Source organism: Olea europaea, unplaced genomic scaffold, assembly GCF_002742605.1.
Source record: "Olea europaea var. sylvestris unplaced genomic scaffold, O_europaea_v1 scaffold2986, whole genome shotgun sequence".
In the NCBI taxonomy this organism is placed as follows: domain Eukaryota; kingdom Viridiplantae; phylum Streptophyta; class Magnoliopsida; order Lamiales; family Oleaceae; genus Olea; species Olea europaea.
Window position 1 is genome coordinate 9,057 of NW_019248500.1, and position 20,344 is coordinate 29,400.

Sequence of the window (20,344 nt, forward strand, 5' to 3'; positions counted from 1 at the left end):
CTTCTCCCATGGGGGGTTAGTTGACTTCATTCATCTAGTGAACTTTAGTCTCGTGATTGATTTGAAAATCAGACATAATTGTATTTATCTTGATTTCGCTATAATTACTTTATTTTATTTTATTTTTTGTGTATTTCTGCCCAGGTATACCACGCTTTGGTCGACTTCTCGGGGATATTTATGTCTGTAAGCATTCCATCATTGGTGATGCAATCCGTTCTATTGGTGGAATGGCTGTTGTCCTTGCTCTTGTAGAAGCTGCTGAAACGAGGGACATGCTTCACATGGCTTTGACACTGCTTGCAAGTGCCCTTCATCAGAATCCTCAGAATATACGAGACATGCAGAAATACAGAGGATACCACTTGCTTTCACTTTTTCTTCATCGCAAAATGTCATTGTTTGACATGCAGTCTCTTGATATCTTTTTTCAGATTGCTGCATGCAAGGCTTCTTTCTCTGAACCAAAGAAAACTCGAACCTCACAGAGCTCCCCGGCACCGGCTCCAACTATTAGTGAAGTAAGCTTTGAGGATCTTAATTTGGCCAAGTTCCATGATGAATTTTCATCAGTTGGGTCTCACGGAGATATGGATGATTTCTCTGCACAGAAAGATTCGTTCAGTCATGTATCGGAGTTGGACAATACCGATATGCCCACTGAAACATCTAATTGCATTGTTTTGTCAAATGCTGATATGGTTGAACACATCTTGTTGGACTGGACCCTCTGGGTGACTGCTCCAATTCCAATTCAGATTGCTTTACTGGGATTTCTAGAGAATCTAGTCTCCATGCATTGGTATAGGAATCATAACCTTACGATTCTTCGCAGAATTAACCTTGTTCAGCATTTACTTGTGACTCTACAGAGGGGTGATGTTGAAGTGCCTGTATTGGAGAAGCTTGTTGTGTTGTTGGGGGTCATCTTGGAGGATGGGTTCCTTCCTTCTGAATTGGAACTTGTTGTTCGGTATGTGATTATGACATTTGATCCACCTGAACTGACTTCCCACCATCAAATTGTGCGAGAATCAATGGGGAAGCATGTAATTGTAAGAAATATGTTACTTGAGATGCTAATTGATCTGCAGGTGACTATTCAATCTGAGGAGTTACTTGAGCAGTGGCATAAAATTGTGTCATCAAAACTAATTACTTATTTTCTTGACGAAGCTGTTCATCCTACCAGTATGAGATGGGTCATGACTCTTTTAGGTGTATGTCTTGCATCTTCTCCTACATTTGCACTTAAGTTTCGCTCCAGCGGAGGTTATCAAGGTTTGGCAAGGGTGCTTCCAAGTTTTTACGACTCCCCTGAAATATACTATATTTTGTTTTGTCTAATTTTTGGCAAGCCTGTATATCCAAGATTACCAGAAGTCCGTATGCTCGACTTTCATGCCCTTATGCCAAGTTATGGAAACTGTGGAGAGTTGAAATTTGTGGAACTGTTGGAATCTGTGATTGCAATGGCAAAATCAACATTTGACAGGTTATGCATGCAATCGATGCTTGCACATCAAACCGGCAATCTTTCTCAGGTTGGTGCTGGCCTTGTGGCAGAGCTTGTGGATGGAAATTTAGACATGGCTGGAGAGCTTCAAGGTGAAGCTCTGATGCACAAAACTTATGCTGCTCGCCTAATGGGCGGAGAGGCATCAGCACCTGCTGCTGCCACTTCGGTACTAAGATTTATGGTTGATCTAGCGAAAATGTGCCCCATCTTTTCAGCTGTCTGCAGACGGAATGAGTTTCTTGAAAGCTGTATTGACCTCTACTTTTCCTGTGTCAGGTGCACTCTTTATACCTGTTGACTATCATCCTTTGATTCTATTAGATTGGTTATCATATTTGATATATTATACATTTAAAATTTCAAAATGTCTGGCTGTGTTTAATTGATCTCTAGTTAACTGAATAGGTTATTCTCTGTTATTCAGGGCTGCCAAAGCTGTAACATTGGCAAGAGAACTCACCGTAAAAACGGAAGACAAGAATTCAAATGATGCTGATGATACTAGTAGTTCCCAGAATACATTTTCTAGCTTGCCTAATGAACAGGAACAGTCATTAAAGATCTCTATCAGTATAGATAACCTTCCTCAAGGGAAGGTTAGTGCTAGTTTGGAAGATATGCCCGTTTTCCCGAATAATATAGGTGGTGATAAATCGGAGATAAGTGTTGTCTCAACCCAGGACAGATTGGATAAGTCAGTAAAAGAAGATGTGCAAGCTGTGTTGAGTGTTGATGCTGAAGCAGTTGACCAGGTCTCCAGTGCCACCTCTAGCAGTAACGAATTTAATTACCGTGATGTGAAAAGCACACAAGATAACATCCACCCTGCTGATGCACAGAGTTCTGCTTCTTTCACCATGGTTGAATCTCCTATTTTATCTGAGAGATCTAACTTGAGAATTCCACTCACTCCCTCTTCGTCCCCAGTTTTAGCATTGACATCTTGGTTGGGAGGTGCCAGCCGAAATGAATCAAAAGGCCAGTCTGCATCCACTCCGTCTGTTGAGTCTTCTACATCTATGAATGAAATTGATTCCTCGTCAGACTTGTTAAAGTCCAGTTCTCAGGGACTTTATGCTTCAAACACACTCCTCACAATTAGTCCGACACTTCTTCTCCAAGTTGATGATTCTGGCTATGGAGGTGGCCCTTGTTCTGCTGGAGCTACTGCTCTTTTAGATTTCATGGCAGAAATTCTTTCTGACTTTGTGACTGAGCAAATGAAAGCTGCACCAATGGTGGAGACTATTTTGGAAAGTGCACCTCTTTATGTTGATGCTGAATCTGTTTTAGTTTTCCAGGGATTATGCCTTACTAGATTAATGAACTTCCTAGAAAGACGTCTCTTGCGGGATGATGAGGAAAATGAGAAAAAGCTTGATAAGAGCCGCTGGTCCTTGAACTTAGATGCACTGTGCTGGATGATAGTGGATCGCGTATACATGGGAGCTTTTCCTCAGCCAGCTGGTGTATTGAAGACTCTGGATTTCTTGTTATCTATGTTACAATTGGCAAACAAAGATGGTCGGATTGAAGATGCAGTTCCGAGCGGCAAAGGAATTCTTTCTATTGGAAGAGGAAGCAGGCAACTTGATGCCTATATACATGCACTTTTTAAAAATATGAACCGAATGATATTATTCTGTTTCCTGCCATCATTCTTAATCAGCATTGGGGAAGATGATCTTCTTTCACGCTTGGGTTTGAGGAATGAACAAAAGAAAAGATTGACTCCTAACTCATCATCAGAGGATGGAGGGGTTGATATCTTCACGATTCTACAGTTGCTGGTTGCCCACAGGCGACTTATATTTTGTCCTAGTAATCTTGACACTGATCTTAATTGCTGTCTCTGTATAAATTTGATCTCTCTTCTTAATGATCAGAGACAAAATGCACGGAATATGGCTGTTGATGTTCTCAAGTATCTTCTGGTACATCGTAGGGCTACACTTGAAGACTTGCTTGTCTCGAAACCAAATCAAGGGCCACCTTTGGATGTTCTACATGGTGGATTTGATAAGCTTTTGACTGGAGATATATGTGAATTTTTTGAGTGGCTTCATTGTTCTGAACAGGTTGTCAATAAAGTGTTGGAACAGTGTGCTGCCATAATGTGGGTACAGTTCATTACAGGTTCAACAAAGTTTCCTGGTGTGAGAATAAAAGGCATGGATAGTCGTCGTAAGAGAGAAATGGGGAGAAAATCCCGTGACACCTCAAAATTAGACCTAAGACATTGGGAACAGGTGAATGAACGGAGAATCGCACTTGAATTGGTTCGTGATGTGATGGCTACTGAACTAAGAGTCATTCGTCAGGATAAGTATGGATGGGTCCTTCATGCTGAAAGTGAATGGCAAACTCATCTTCAGCAACTTGTGCATGAGAGAGGAATATTTCCGATTGGTAAATCTTCCCTGAATGAAGAGCCTGAGTGGCAACTATGCCCCATCGAAGGTCCATACAGGATGCGCAAAAAGCTGGAGCGGTGCAAATTAAAGATCGATTCTATTGAAAATATTCTGAATGGACAATTTGAGTTAGGAGAAGGAGAACTTTTCAAGGAGAAAACTGAAAATGAACTCAATGCCTCTGATACTGACTTCGATCCTATTTTCAATCATCTAAATGATAAGACAAAAGAAGATTCTTTTAATGCTGTTCTGTATGATGAATCAATTTCCAAAGAATTTGATGATGCTCAAGATGTAGCTTTTAATGGTGTTGGATGGAATGATGATCGTGATAGTAGTATAAATGAAGCAAGTCTTCATTCAGCTGCTGAATTTGGTATCAAGTCCAGTGCTGCCTCTACTCAAAGAGCAGACAGTATGTATGGAAAGTCTGATCTAGGATCACCAAGGCAATCTTCTTCAATCAAAGTTGATGAAGTGAGAGTGGCAGAGGACAAATCAGACAAAGAACTAAACGACAATGGTGAATATTTGATTAGACCTTATCTTGAACCTCTTGAAAAAATCAAGTACAAGTATAACTGTGAAAGAGTGGTGGATCTGGATAAGCATGATGGTATTTTTCTGATTGGAGAACTATCACTATACGTCATTGAGAATTTTTACATTGATGATTCTGGATGTATATGTGAAAAAGAGAGTGAAGATGATCTCTCTGTCATCGATCAGGCCTTGGGTGTGAAAAAAGATTTCTCTATCGATTCCAATTCCAAGTCAACTTCATCCTGGGGTGCTACAGTGAAAGTATATGCTGGGGGTAGGGCATGGGCATATAATGGTGGTGCATGGGGAAAGGAAAAGGTGTGTACCAGTGGTAATGTGCCCCATCTTTGGCATATGTGGAAACTTGACAGTGTTCACGAGCTTCTGAAGCGTGACTATCAACTTCGTCCCGTTGCTATCGAGATTTTCAGCATGGATGGTTGCAATGACCTTCTGGTTTTCCACAAAAAGGAGAGAGAAGAAGTTTTCAAAAATTTGATGGCCATGAATCTGCCAAGAAACAGCATGTATGTTACTTTAATCCTCTTGCTTATAATCTTGTTCCTTGTGTTTGATTTTTCCATTGGTTCTGTACACCTTTTGCTGTTTTTTTGTGCATAGCTACTCAACAATAATGATATCTGTTTGATAGACTATAAGGTCAATTTATTTTAGGCGGTTACATAGCTGATGTTTATACGCCATAGTACTCTGTTAATCTGATACTTCGCTGTCAGTGTGATTATGATGTGCTGGTACCTGTCTGTTGCATTTGGTGGCTTTTGGCAAAACCACCTGTGTTGTTAAGATAAAAGAAGTTATTGTCCGGTTTTTATGTTAATAGTTTTTAAAAATATTTCTATAAAATTCTATTTTCCACAGATGTATGATTCTAAAGACTTATGTGTGTTCCTCCTTTGTTTCTGGTCTCTATCCCGATATGACATTTATATGTGCCAATGGTGAACCTCAATAGATGTTTATATCATTAAAAATATTATTTTACGCTGAATAGTGCGTAGTACTGAATTATAGGTGTGATGTCTGCATATGCTGCTCTTTGTTTATGTTTATTAGTTCTCTCCTTTTGCATGGAACACTAATATGACAGCATAGGTTATGATTGATTTTTCTGAATTTGTTGATCAATGTTAAACTGCCTCAGAGTTCATTGAGCGGAACATTGACCTATATTCTTTTCTTTTGCTTTTGATGCTCTACATGGTCACAAATTGCAAATTGTTCTATACATGCTTCCAGTTAACATTTTGTTCAGTTTCAATTTCATTTCTAGTAACACAATCATGAGAGTTTATGAGACTGGTCTATGTAATGTAACAGATAATTCAGACCCATTTATGTCCCCTGAAATCAAACACCGTGCAACAAGTCTTTGCACTTTCTTTCCTACTCTTGCTGGAACTGGGAGGATTGGGACAGTTATCACTTTTATCCTTGCTAGCGAAACTTCACAATCATAAATGAAAGCTAAGGAGCTTGAACTTGGGGATTAGACAAAACTTTAGTAGGCGACAACCAGGGGATTGAAGCTTATAGGAAACATTTGATATTTTAAAGTGAAGTTTTTGTGTCTGATGCTTGTCACAATAACATTGTAATTAATTTATGAAGGCACAAACTCTTCAAGGTTAATCTATGAGAATCATCCATAAAGATAATTCAGTTCGCCAAGTATGGATGGTTCAAATTAAGATTTGTTGACCTATGAGAATCATCCATAAAGATAATTCAGTTTGCCAAGTATGGATGGTTGAAATTAAGCTTTATTTGATAAAAGAAGAATAAGGAATGAACAAATCAAGGATGGTGCCATTCTGAACACAGCTGTCTATAAGGTATCTTAATTTTTCAAATGAAGATTTATTTTAAACAAGTATAAAGAATGAACAAATAAATGATAGTGCCTTTCTGAACACAGCTGGCTATACAGGAAGATTCCTTTCTTTCATCTCTTATTACTGAGCGTGAATACCGGTTTAGAGGAGCTGCCTTAGCTTTGTAGTTTGATAGCTATGTCCTTGGAGTTTATTTTAGACTTCCGTTTTTGATTCTTTTACTTGTATATTGAGAAAGAATATTAAAAATGGCTATTCAGGTTAGAAAATGTATTATGATGTTATAATAATCTCTCTTTGTTAAATTCTAAGCTTTCGAGATGTTTAAAAATTCATTTTTAATTCTTATAAGCTATAATTTTATAATTAGGATCATTATACCAACATACACTGAAACTTTTCTCGTTTTGGACATGTTCAGACTTTAGAACATGTTTGTTTTGCTTTTATATAGTTAATATCGCGTGTTTGACAAGATGAATGAGCGTTCTTATTAGATCAAGGTATATTGCAATGACAAGTTTGATTTCCTAGTCTTGGCATTCTATTAATTATAATTTCTTGATTTGCCTCTATTTCTGACTTAAAATATTTCTCTCGTCAATTGCTATGCTTCAGCACTTAATGTCTTGCCAATAATTTTAACTTGGAAGATTTTGAGCTTGACAGTACATTTATATTTGTGCAACAGATTAGACACAACAATATCGGGGTCAACAAAACAGGAAAGCAATGAGGGCAGCCGTCTTTTTAAGGTTATGGCCAAATCCTTTTCCAAGAGGTGGCAAAATGGAGAAATTAGCAATTTCCAGTACCTCATGCATCTTAACACGCTGGCAGGTCGTGGGTACAGTGATCTCACCCAGTATCCAGTGTTCCCCTGGGTTTTGGCAGATTATGAGAGTGAAAATCTGGACTTTTCTGACCCTAAAACATTCCGTAACCTTGGTAAACCAATGGGTTGTCAAACATCCGAAGGAGAAGAGGAGTTCAGAAAGAGGTTGGCACTTCTATCAACCTGTTTGCTACTAGTTTCTTTCCAGCTCTTTCTTTTATATTTTTTACTTCATGTTTCTTTCTTGGACATGAACCTCTTTTATTTGATTTGTTGTATTCTTGATCTGTTCTTGTTATTATCATTACCTCAGATATGAGAGCTGGGATGATCCAGAGGTTCCCAAATTTCATTATGGTTCTCATTATTCCAGTGCTGGAATTGTTCTTTTCTACCTTTTACGCCTGCCACCATTCAGTGTTGAAAATCAGAAGCTGCAGGGGGGACAATTTGACCATGCTGATCGTCTTTTTAACAGTGTACGAGATACTTGGTTGAGTGCTGCTGGGAAAGGCAATACATCGGATGTCAAGGAACTAGTTCCAGAATTCTTCTATTTGCCAGAATTCCTGGAAAACAGGTTCAATCTTGACTTGGGTGAGAAACAATCGGGAGAGAAGGTTTGTCTAGTTCTTTGAAATTTTAGAGCTCGAGTTGTTTTTGTCTCTGTTCAATTTTTTCCCCTTTTGCTGATCGTCTTTTTAACAGTGTACGAGATACTTGGTTGAGTGCTGCTGGGAAAGGCAATACATCGGATGTCAAGGAACTAGTTCCAGAATTCTTCTATTTGCCAGAATTCCTGGAAAACAGGTTCAATCTTGACTTGGGTGAGAAACAATCGGGAGAGAAGGTTTGTCTAGTTCTTTGAAATTTTAGAGCTCGAGTTGTTTTTGTCTCTGTTCAATTTTTTCCCCTTTTCTTTCATTTTGGTCTGTGGGGCTAGGCATCCTAATAGCTTATCGTTTTCTGCTAGGTTGGTGACGTGTTATTACCTCCATGGGCGATGGGCAGTGCTAGGGAATTCATCAGGAAGCACAGGGAAGCACTGGAGTCTGATTATGTTTCAGAGAATCTGCATCACTGGATAGACCTCATCTTTGGATATAAACAGAGAGGGAAGGTGAGTGCCCCATCTTTCTGCCTCCACAATTTGGTATCATAATCATCTAGACGTGGGTGGAGCATCAATTTACCAAAATTTGTTAACTGAATAATCCTTTTTTCTGTTCCTGAGTTCCAAAATTGTCTTAGTGACTATCTTGTTTCTATTTTATCAGTTCTCCCTCTTAATGGCAACAACTGTGTTTTTCCCATTGGAACTGCAATACAGATATAAGATGGAGTCCACCCAATTTTTATATATTTTCCCTTGATATAGCCACTTGGAAATTTTACCCTGTAATTACTGCCTTATATTTCACTGTCCACTGCATAAATATGTGAACCAGGATATTTTTTGATTCTGTGAACTTCTTGAGAGGCGTGTATGTATGAACTCTTTTGCTAAATCCAATGGCACCTTTATTTTATGCCGGGCTTATCTTGACCATTCTTGTGGTGTTATTAGGCAGCCGAAGAAGCTGTGAATGTCTTCTACCACTATACATATGAAGGCAGTGTTGATATAGACTCTGTTGCAGATCCTGCAATGAAAGCCTCTATTCTGGCACAAATAAATCACTTTGGACAAACGCCAAAACAATTGTTCTTGAAGCCCCACGTGAAAAGACGAACTGATAGAAAGCTTCCTCCTCATCCGCTCAAGCACTCTACATTTCTTGTGCCTCATGATATTCGTAAGAGCTCATCTTCTATTTCTCAAATTGTCACTGTCGCTGACAAGATTTTAGTGGCCGGTACAAATAACTTGCTGAAACCCAGAACTTATACCAAATATGTTGCATGGGGGTTTCCGGATCGTAGCTTGAGATTTGTGAGCTATGATCAAGATAGGCTTCTTTCTACTCATGAGAATCTTCATGGAGGCAACCAAATCCAGTGTGCCAGTGCAAGCCATGATGGTCAGGTTTTAGTTACAGGGGCAGATGATGGTTTGGTATGTGTTTGGAGAATTGGCAAAGACGGACCACGTGTTCTTCGGCACCTGCAGTTGGAGAAGGCTCTTTGTGCCCATTCGGGTAAAATCACGTGCCTTCATGTTAGCCAGCCTTACATGATGATTGTGAGCGGATCAGATGATTGTACTGTCATCATATGGGATCTTAGCTCTTTGGCTTTCATTAGGCAACTTCCCGAGTTCCCTTCACCTGTTTCTGCTATATATGTGAATGACTTGACGGGAGAAATAGTGACTGCAGCTGGTGTGATGCTTGCAGTTTGGAGCATTAACGGGGACTGCCTTGCAATTGTCAACACATCACAACTTCCATCCGACTTCATTCTCTCACTTACAGCTTCTACCTTCTCTGATTGGTTGGAAACTAACTGGTATGTCTCGGGTCACCAAAGTGGAGCCGTTAAGGTCTGGAAAATGGTTCATTGTTCAAGCGAGGAGTCTGCCCAAATCAAACAGACTGGAAATTTGACAGGAGGGCTAGCTCTTGGAGGTAAAGTTCCCGAGTACAGGTTGGTCCTACATAAGGTTTTAAAATTTCATAAGTTTCCTGTTACTGCCCTCCACCTTTCTGGTGACCTCAAACAGTTATTGAGCGGGGATACCGGTGGCCATTTGATTTCATGGACATTACCAGATGAAAGCTTGAGATCTTCAATTAATCAGGGATGATCGAAGGATAGAAGGTATTTATTTTTTTGGGAGGTCTCTTGGATTGAGCTCTCGCATTCATGGAAGAAGTGACCGGGTCTACACTATAAACACATGAAGCAAGAGACTCCCCCTTGTCGCAGGTGTGCCTCACAGCTTCGAGAGTAGGACGTGGAATATTTGATGGCTGCAAATTGTTGTGGTTTTTCGTGATTGCCAGAGGGAGACGACTTGTATATAGTGAAAGGTATGTGACAGTGTATAATGAGGTTGTATAGAAGTGTTGGCAGAAATGGAAGCTTGGCTCGAAAATTATCCAAACTGACTTTAACACTGGATAAGACCTATTGAATGGGCCTTTTTGGTTTGGCTTCGTTCCAGCGATGGGCATTTTGTTATGATTTGTATAATTCTTTTAGATTATTAGTATATATACCAAGATTAAAGGGGGGCTCTAATTTCTCCATCTTTCCTTCTTTCCTACCCTGGCAAAGTTTAGATTTTACTTCTTTTACGTGTGGATTAGTTCATGTGGTAATCAACAAGATTTTAGTATTTTTTTCCCCCTCTAAACCTAACAGTCGATGTTTTTCATCCATTAACTATCTGCAGTTATTTATTGGGGCGCACGATTATATCTTCAACAAGGCGAAAATTCTCCTGTTCTGTATGTGTGTATTCTTGCAGCTTGGAATGATATACTTATTTTTAGTCTCTGAAAAAATGATTGCACGGTTAGGAAGATCAAAATCCATAATGGATTAGTAATGGAAGTTCTGTATGTTATCCAATACGATATTTTTGTACCTAAAAGTATTTCAAATCAGGCTTTAAGTTGATTTAGTGAAAAACAATCAAGAACAAGATAATCATTGGTTCTGAGTAGTAGCTGAAATGTGGACCGAAATAACTTGAGTGTATTTTTAAAATTAAAGTTCCAAGAACAACACTTTTTGTCCTCTCTATAAAATTTAAATCAGCAAAATATAATTTCTTGTCTAGCTCATAACAAGGTAGGTGTACAGATAAAATTCTTAGCTCAAAAAAAAAAAAAAAAAAAAAAAAAAAAAAACCTGAAGTTGAAAATATAAGAAAGATAAAAAGGGTCTCCTTCATTTCAAGGGGAAAGAAAAACACTTATCAGAAATTCCCTCACCATGGCACTGGCTTTGTACTGAACTCCGAAGATCTTTGCGATTTGAAAAGTCTGTGTTATGGGAAAGGTGCATTCTTTATATCTACCACCTCTTAAAAAGAGGGTTTAATATTACTATTCATTTATGTCACATTACTTTTCACATTACATTTAACTTATCCAATTTTGCTACAGTTATTTATTCATGTAAGAAAATAGGACACGCTTTCTTCTCTGGACCACATAGTCTACTTCTACTGCTTTTCTACTGTTTTCACATCCGTCCTTGTACAATTGTTATGGGCTCGCATTCATTTCTCAATGTCAGTGAGTAGGAAAATTATTTATTACAAATTTGACTTTTATGGCATGGTGCTAGTAAATGTTATGAATTCCCACTTTATCCTCAATATCAAAATTGATTGAAAATAATGTGAAGCATTAAGTTAAGGTATTTTTGACAAAATGATTATTACAGTTAGAGTCACATGGTCTTTTCAATTTTCATATAATAAATGCAGTTTGTCATTGTCTGTAAAATGTATAATGTGAATTTTGATTCCAATCTGCTTTATCTAAATCATTTCTCACGAAAATTGTTTTCGTTTGCCGTGTTTCTTCTTCATTATTTACCTTCATTCTTTACCTCTGCTTCTCTGTGAAACGAGAAAACATCTTTGAAATAGTATAGAAATTAGACACTGGTATATTTCATGTTTACTTTCACGTACAGTAATATTTTTTTACAAAGAAACTTTTCTATTTGTATTGTAGATTATGGACGATTTTAGCTTCCAATTTTTTTTTGTAGATTTGAACTAAAATTTGTTGCTATTTATGTGTATAGGTTAGATTACATTAGTTATCTCGTGGAATCGAAGGCTGTAGTGGAGAGATCTGTCAGGTAAGGGTTTTGAATTTATTTATTTATTTTGGTCCAGTTGATGTTTTGTGCTTCTATGTATAAAATTTTCGAATATGTATGTACTATGTGATTTCATAACTTCCTATGCAAGAATCTCAAATTTGAGCCTCGTGCTTTTAAAGTTGAGATGATTTTAAATTTTTTACCCATACCTTATAAACCTAATTCAATCATTTGCCTACTTTACTAATTCTAGAGGGAGAAGAAAGAACTCATCGTGATTTGAGAACAAAAGAAAAAGGAAAACATGAAGTATTTGACCATCTTGATATTTGGATACTACTTCAAACAGTAAAAATTATAAAAACGGAGAAGTGGAAAAAGGCAACAAGAAACTAAAGCCGGGGGAAATTGGTTTTTTGTAATATACGGTGAGACATGAAATCTTTATTTGAAGAATGACTCTAGTTATATACTTTTTCATTAAAAAAGATACTTGGTTAGAGCTCTTTGAGGCATAAATTCATCGATGGAAATCTTTTATTACCTTCAATAGAATATCGAAAGGTGGATACTAAATACTAATGATGAATTTTAGGAAGAACTTGAATTGATACAATCAAATCTTCAAACTTAATAATATGGAATACTATGTGCCATCATTTTTTGTTTTTATTTTTTATTAGTTAATTTACTTTATGTTCAAACAAGTTTGTGGTTATGTTTGTTGTCCTCTTTTAACGTCTAAAAGAACTATTTGATTTCAAGAAACGAACAATATATTTGTTAGCATGCCATGGTATTGACATTTTCTTTTTGTTAATAGTCTTTTGTATGAAGTGCTAGAGGACAATAGGTGGCCTATTTTTTGTATCCTTTGTGGATCTTAACTAGCATTTATCTTTCAATAAAAACATAAGATAAACGGGACAATATTTCAGATGTGCTTGACACTATTTTCTATGTTCTGATGATGTAGGACAACTGTGTAATCTTTTGTTAACGGCAATTTCTACGTAATTCAGGTATAGTTTCTTTAAACAATATCCATTTTACACTAATTTTTTCAATTTTTCTTAGTGATATGTGAAATATCTTTAAATATTTTTTTATATAAAACTTCAAGTTCTTTTCTTGACTATTTTGTGTGTTTCCATTTACAACTTGTATATTTTTGCTTTATTACTTTCAATTGCTATCCTTATTCTTTTGTGCACTTCCAGTAGTCAACTTATGAATTTATTAAGTTCATGATTTTTTATGGATTACTTACATTATAGAATTAGAAAAATAATGGATGTGTAGGTTGATTGGATGGGAGCAAAATCATTAAAATTAGAGATGAAAACCTCGTTCCTTTTTTGAAGTCTTTCTCTTCTTCATCTTCAATAGTAGTATAGCAAAAACATTTACAAAATAATAATAGTATTTATATTTAAAAAAAAAACTCTTCATTTTACAAAAATCATATAAAAATGGTAATGTTTTTTCTCCTGCATTTAAATCCTACAAGTCTTATTAAAATTTTATTTAATCAATATTTGAGGCAACAATGTTTATGTTTAATACTATTGCATTCAAGTAAACGATTTTTATTATTAAACTTTAGCTTTATGCAAGTTTTTAATATTGTGAAAGTCTGATTAATTTGTGTTTGTCAAGTTTTTTTCCTATTGTGAAAATTGAGTAGTATTAATAATTTTTTTTTGTTCTTTCATTTACTAAAATGAATTTTTTTTTCATTAAATTAGAGGTGAAGTTTTGTTCTCCATGAATTCTTCAAAAACATCTGCTGATCAAGAATCTAGATTTTGTAACATTGATGGTACTTCTCAAAACACAAGTAAATCATATACTGCCTTTATTCGCCAACAACAAAATCAAAGACAGACGGATAGGAGGAATCGAATTCAAACTCCACGCATTGATTATCATAAAAGGATAAATGATTCTACATTATCTGGAAAAAATAATTTAGGTGCTTCCCATGCTCAGAAGTTTACTGTTCCTCCTATTTTCCAAGCTTCCACTTCAAATCAAGAATCGACTAATATTGTTCATTCTAAAGTACGAGGATTTTCTAACCTATTGAACATACCAATTAATGCATATGCATTACCGACATAGAACTACTATGAACATTGTGGTGCACGAAAATTTTATAGAGAAACTAAAGAGTTTTGTTGTTCTGATGGAAAAGTTAAACTTTATATGCCTGATTCACCGACTGAATTGTATGATTTATTTACTTCTAAAGAACCTGAATGCATGGAATTTAAGAAAATTGCACGTGGATATAATAACCATTTTGCTTTCACTTCGTTTGGTGTAAAATATGATAAAGAACTTTTTAGAACATATAAAGATATTTACACTTTCAGAGTTCAGGGATAAGTATATCATTATGTGAATCAACTTATGCCAGAAAATAATGAACCTTCTTATATGCAGTTATATGTTTATGATGCAGATAACGAAATTGAAAATCGTATGAAAATTTCAGAAAATTTTGTTAAATCTACTTTGATCATTTTGATTGAAATCTTGAAAGTAAATCCATATAGTAGATTCTTTAGGTCTTTAAGTAATATGACTAATTTGCATGACCATCGAATACAAATAAGATGCGATCCTGGACTTGATCAAAGAGTCTTCAATACTCCTTCGATATCTCAAGTAGCTGCTGTATGGGTTGATGATGATGACAATGCAAATATCCGTGCTCGTGATATTACTATATATGGTCATTCTGGTGATTCACATAGGGTTCATTATTATTATGGTTGTTATCAAAGATACTAAAAGACAGATTTTGAAACTCAAAATTTAGTTGACTGCGTAGCTTTTCCTAGCGCAGTAAATTTTGCAACCGAAATCAATGAAAAAGAGACCGGAGGTTTGGTAATACACTTTTTTGTATGTTTTCTAACTTATATAAAGTAAGTGTTCTAGATGGACGTAAGATGCATTTTCTTTATCCTCATGCAGTGCTCAATGGAATGAAGAAACGATCTCAGGTTTCTTGTCGGGAGTACTATTCTTACAAGTTACAAATTAGACCTTCTGGTAAGTCTGTGTTACTTCACACTGGTAGACTTTTCAACAATATGTTGTAGATATGTACGTTAAGATTGATACTACCAGATTAGACTATTTTCATAGCAATCAAAAGCAAATTCGTGCTGAACTTTATCAAGGTATTGTAGATAGTATTCAAAATGGGGAAACAAGAGGGTCAAAAATTGGTAAGAAGATTTTTCTACTACAGACTTTCACATGTGGGCCTAGAGATATGATCAAAGGATATTTAGATGCAATGGCTATCGTTCAACGCTATGGAAAACCAAATATATTTCTAACTATAATTTGTAATCAAAATTGGCCTGAAATTACGGAAGAATTGAAATACAATGACGAAGTTCAAAATCGACCAGATTTAATTACACGTATATTTAGAGCAAAGTTAGAAAAATTAAAAAAGGATTTGTACAAAGATAATATTTTTGGCCCAATTATTGCTCATATATATACATGATTGAATTTCAAAAAAGAGGGTTTCCTCATGCACATTTATTGTTGATTTTCAATTCTGCCCATAAAATTTGCTGCACTGAACAAGTTGATATGATAGTGTCATGTGAAATTCCTGATAAAAATAAATACTTGCATCTTCATTCTGTAATTGCAAAACACAATATGCACGGTCCCTGTGGAAATTTTAATCCAAGAAATGTGTGTATGTTGGCAAGCAGTGGTTGTAAAAATAAATATCCTAAGGATTATTGTAACAGTACTACATTTGGTGATAAATCATATCCATTGTATAGACGTCATAATAATTGTATTTCTATTAAAGTGAGAGGTCAAATATTAGATAATTGATGGGTTGTACCATATAATCCTTATCTAAGTGCAAAATTTGACTGTTATATTAACGTTGAAGTATGTTCTTCTATTAAAACAGTGAAGTATTTGTACAAATATGTGTATAAAGGATATGATCGTATTAATTGTTTCATAGGTAGAAATGAAACGGACAAAGAAATTGATGAAATTTCTGCTTATCAATCAGCTAGATGGATATCTCCACCTGAAGATATGTGGATAATTTTTTTCTTTCAATTTTTTAGAAATTTATCCTACTGTTTATACTTTACAATTTCATATTAAAGATCATCAGCACGTAACTTACAATAATAAAGATGATTTATCTATTATTATTGGGAATGAGTATACGAGAAGAACAATGTTAACAGAATTTTTTCGGATGAATGAAACAAATGAATTTGCTCGAACATTGTTGTATCGAGATTTCCCAACACACTTTGTGTGGAATGCAAATGGGAAAGTTTGGACTCCTAGAAAATAACACATTGTTATAGGACGAATTGTGACAGTCAATCCATCTGAAGGAGAACGATATTTCCTTCATGTTCTTCTGAATCATATTAGAGGTCCCCAACATCATTTGACAGTTTTAAAACTTTAAATGGAGTAACTGTTAATACATATCGAGAAATAGCATTTTTACATGGTTTGTTAAAAGCGGATAATCATTGTGAAGAATGTCTATCTGAAGCTATTATTTACAAAATGCCTAATTCTTTAAGACGCCTTTTTGCAACACTTCTTACACTTTGCATCCCTAATCATCCAAAGCTATTGTGGGATAAATATAAAGCCTATATGATTGATGATTATATACATCGAAACATATCTGTTGAAGATGCTGGAGTACAAGCTTTGGAAGACATCAATTCTGTATTAGAATCATTAGGTAAAAACATAAATGATTACGGAATAGTTTCATTCTTCGTAAATATAGATGAGACTCAAAGATTGACAAGACTGGTTGTAGAGGAAATAATCAATTTCAATATTGAACGAGGCTTCAATTATGTAGAGCAATTAAATAAAGAACAACGATTTGCATATGATACAGTTATGGAAAAAATAAAAAATGAATCAAGTGGTACTTTCTTTATTAATAGTCCAGGGGGAACAGGGAAGACTTTTTTTTATACAAAGCTCTTCTAATTAGTGTAAGAAGTCAAAATTTCATTGCTTTGGCAACATCGTCCTCCAGAGTTGCTGCATCTTTGTTGCCTGGAGGTCGCACAGCTCATTCGAGATTTAAAATTTTTTTGGAAACAGTTGATGAAGTGAACTGCTCCGTTAGCAAGCAATTAGCTTTAGGAATGTTGTTGAAAATGTCTAGGTTAATAATTTGGGATGAAGCACCTATGGTAAATCATTGTGCTATTGAAGCTATAGACAGAATACTTAAAGATATTACTGATTGTAACTTGCCTTTCGGTGGGAAAGTGATAATTTTTGGAGGAGATTTTTGACAAGTTCTACTAGTGGTGTCGAGAGAGAAAAAAGAAGATGTAATGAAAGCTAGCTTGGTTTTTTCAGACCTATGGCCTTCCTATTTACATTTACCATTGATTGAGAATATGAGAGCAAAGTTAGATCCTATGTTCTATACTTACTTAATTAGAATTGGAAATGGAACAGAAGAAGAACATACTTGTAAGTGCGTTATGCTTCCGAATAGTATAATTCTACCATTTGAAGATGAAATCACATCTTTAAAAATTTTGATACATCATGTTTTTTCAAATATACAAACATATGCTGACAATCTACATGATATGGTAAATAGAGTTATTTTGACACCTACGAATGAATGTGTTGATTATATTAACAGGATTTTACTTGAACAAATTCCCGGTGAAATTTTAACATACTACAGTTTTGATGAAGCAATCGATAAATCAGAACAAAGCTTGCAAGAAGATTTCTTGAATACTTTAACACCAAATGGTATTCCACTGAATGAATTGAAACTTAAGATAAACTATCCTGTAATGTTACTGCGAAATATCAATCCTTCTGAAGGGTTATGCAATGGAACACGCCTTACTTGTCGAAAATTTGAGAAAAATGTTATTTTAGCTGAAATTACAACTGGTGAATATTGTGGAAAATATGTTTTCTTACCAAGGATTCCTTTTATACCTCTTCGAGGTGATAAAAATTCAATTAAATTTAAGAGAACTCAATTTTCGATTAGACCATGTTTTGCGGTGACTATAAATAAAGCACAAGGTCAAACACTTGATTTTGTCGATCTATATCTTCCAGAACCGTTTTTTCTGCCATGATCAGCTATATGTAGTATTATCAAGAGTAAAAACGAGCACATCTCTAAAAGTTCTATTGAAACCATCAAGCATAGACAATTCTCATAACACATGTACTAAAAATGTTGTGTACAAAGAAGTTCTTTCTTTTATATATTCATATACCTAAAATGTTTTAACAAGTATATTTTTTTGTTGTTAAGAAATTCTTATAATATGCTATCGTATAACGATTTCCTCAAAATTTTAATTGCATGCAAAAATATAACGTTACTATTTTTTCATTCTTTACATTTGCTATAAAAAAAATTTACAGGTTCTATGAGTGGGATTCAAAAGTTCTTTTCAATTCTTTGCTACATGTGTACAATGGAATCCTTAACGACAACTTCAAATAAAACTCAAGTTTGCAAAAGGTATGATTTAGATTTGTTAGTGTTATAATACTTTGCTAGATTGGTAACCAATTTATGTTAGTGGAATGTGGAAATAGAATGTCATTTCTCCATTTTTAGAATAGATTTACCTTCAAAAGTTTCACACTTTAATGAATATGAAGTGTCACATAAATATTCTTCATCAGTTATTGAAAACTAATTATCTTGACTAATGCCAACAAAGGCACTGAAAACAAACATTGAAAAAACCAAAAGGAATTCGAGAATCCAGCTTAATTGAAAATTCAGCTCAGCTAAATACTCTATCAATTGACTTACTGTTTGATTTAGAAGCAAGCATAGATTTGTCTTCTATTTTCTGAATTTTTTAATTGCAGATGATTATTATTTAAAAAATTAATTCTTGGCATATTATGATATCATACATTTATCGAAAAATTCTTACATCTTTCGACTTCCAAGTAACAATTAAAGGAGATTAAGAGCATCCTTAGCCTTGCTTAAAAACACGTGAAAAAGTATTTTCAAACATATTTGGATAGGTTACTCCCATTTAATCTTAAGTAAAAGTTACTTATTGTGAAAATAACTCACTTTACTAGCAAAATAGGAAAGTTAATTCTAATTTTGATCAATTAAAGAACTACTTGTTTACTCAAAAGTACACCTTTTACATAGCCAACCATGTTGAACTCAGTTTATGTATGAACTTTGCTATTGATAATTACATTTAGAATTTAACAACTGAGTTTATTGGTTGAACAAGCAACTTTTAGTCTTTTATTAGGTTAGGGTACTATCCTTAGAGAAAGCAATGCTACTATTTAAAATTGAGATAAATCTCTATATTGGCATTCTAATAAATACAACGATGCTAACTACTATTGTCAACTGTCACTTGAGTGCATAACATGAATTATTTCTAGGGCCATATGAATAAATGTTAGTTTTATTAGCATTATACGTTTTATTTTATCCTTTCCACTACTTTTGGTGCTTGATTCCTTATTTAATAAACTCTACTAGGTGATCAGCTAGCAATAGCAAAGGAAACATGGCACGGTTTGGGAATGCGTACCAACAAAACGTATCATTCATCTTCTTTACTAAGAAATAACAAAGACAAGTCAATTGCTGTATTGCCTGTTGATGAACTGATTGGAAAGGTTGAAAACTTTGTTAGTGTGTGCAATCTCTCATTACATAATATCTTTACATGGATAGTGGTTAAACTAAAATTTACATATATTTTATTTTTTAATTTGTCTTTGGAAAATTCTGCATATCTGGCTTTAAACGCGACGATCATACTTTTTTTATTTTCATAAGAATCTTTAAAGTGATATTCAATTATTATATTGCATTTTCTTGGCATTTTGATTTATTAGATAATATTACTTTTTATTTTCCAATAAACTTGCTTCCTTTTTTTAATGAGTACATATGTATATTTGGATACACAACACAAATATGAATTGTTAAATCAACTACGAGCTCTAATTATGTATTTGAAGACAAGGTTAGCCAGTAAATTCTAAACTCATGTTTTACTCCTCTCATGCTCAAGCATATTTATATATTCTTTTTTATTTATTTATTACAGGATAAGTCCATCAAAACTTCTCAACATGAAAGGGGACAGACACAATAGTAACAAGTCTGGATGCCTTAAAGAAATATTTTTAATTTTATAAAATTTCTTTTTATACTTTTTAAGTACATACAAGCTTTTAACATAAAAAATTATCTTTCTATTAAAGAGTATTGTTAAATACTTGATAAGTATCATTTTGTTCTTTTACAAGTTTTGGTATTATGATATACAATTTATTTTTCTTCCGAAGTTAAGCTTTTTTTTATACAAGAACTAAAGTTGTAAAATAAGAATCTAATCATAGTATG

The 20,344-nt window shown here is 34.7% G+C and overlaps 1 protein-coding gene and 1 long non-coding RNA gene across 3 annotated transcripts; both read left to right on the forward strand.

Moving 5' to 3' along the window:
- Nucleotides 1-6: 6 nt before the first annotated feature.
- On the forward strand, nt 7-10,558 carry LOC111384727 (protein SPIRRIG-like). Its single transcript, XM_023009046.1, has 8 exons — nt 7-15; nt 145-1,795; nt 1,944-5,006; nt 7,027-7,335; nt 7,484-7,663; nt 7,894-8,020; nt 8,144-8,290; nt 8,738-10,558. The coding sequence occupies exons 1-8, from the start codon at nt 9-11 to the stop codon at nt 9,914-9,916; spliced, it is 6,663 nt and encodes a 2,220-aa protein (XP_022864814.1). The 5' UTR covers nt 7-8; the 3' UTR covers nt 9,917-10,558.
- Nucleotides 10,559-11,604: 1,046 nt separating this feature from the next.
- Nucleotides 11,605-19,739, forward strand: LOC111384730. 2 transcript variants are annotated; one of them, XR_002700955.1, is made up of 6 exons: nt 11,605-11,734; nt 11,878-11,934; nt 12,875-12,920; nt 14,884-14,961; nt 18,361-18,460; nt 19,469-19,739. It is a non-coding gene; the product is annotated as an uncharacterized LOC111384730 (long non-coding RNA). The 2 variants fall into 2 exon arrangements; XR_002700954.1 differs by lacking the exons at nt 18,361-18,460; nt 19,469-19,739 and having other exon boundaries at nt 14,884-15,254.
- The last annotated feature ends 605 nt before the right edge of the window (nt 19,740-20,344 follow it).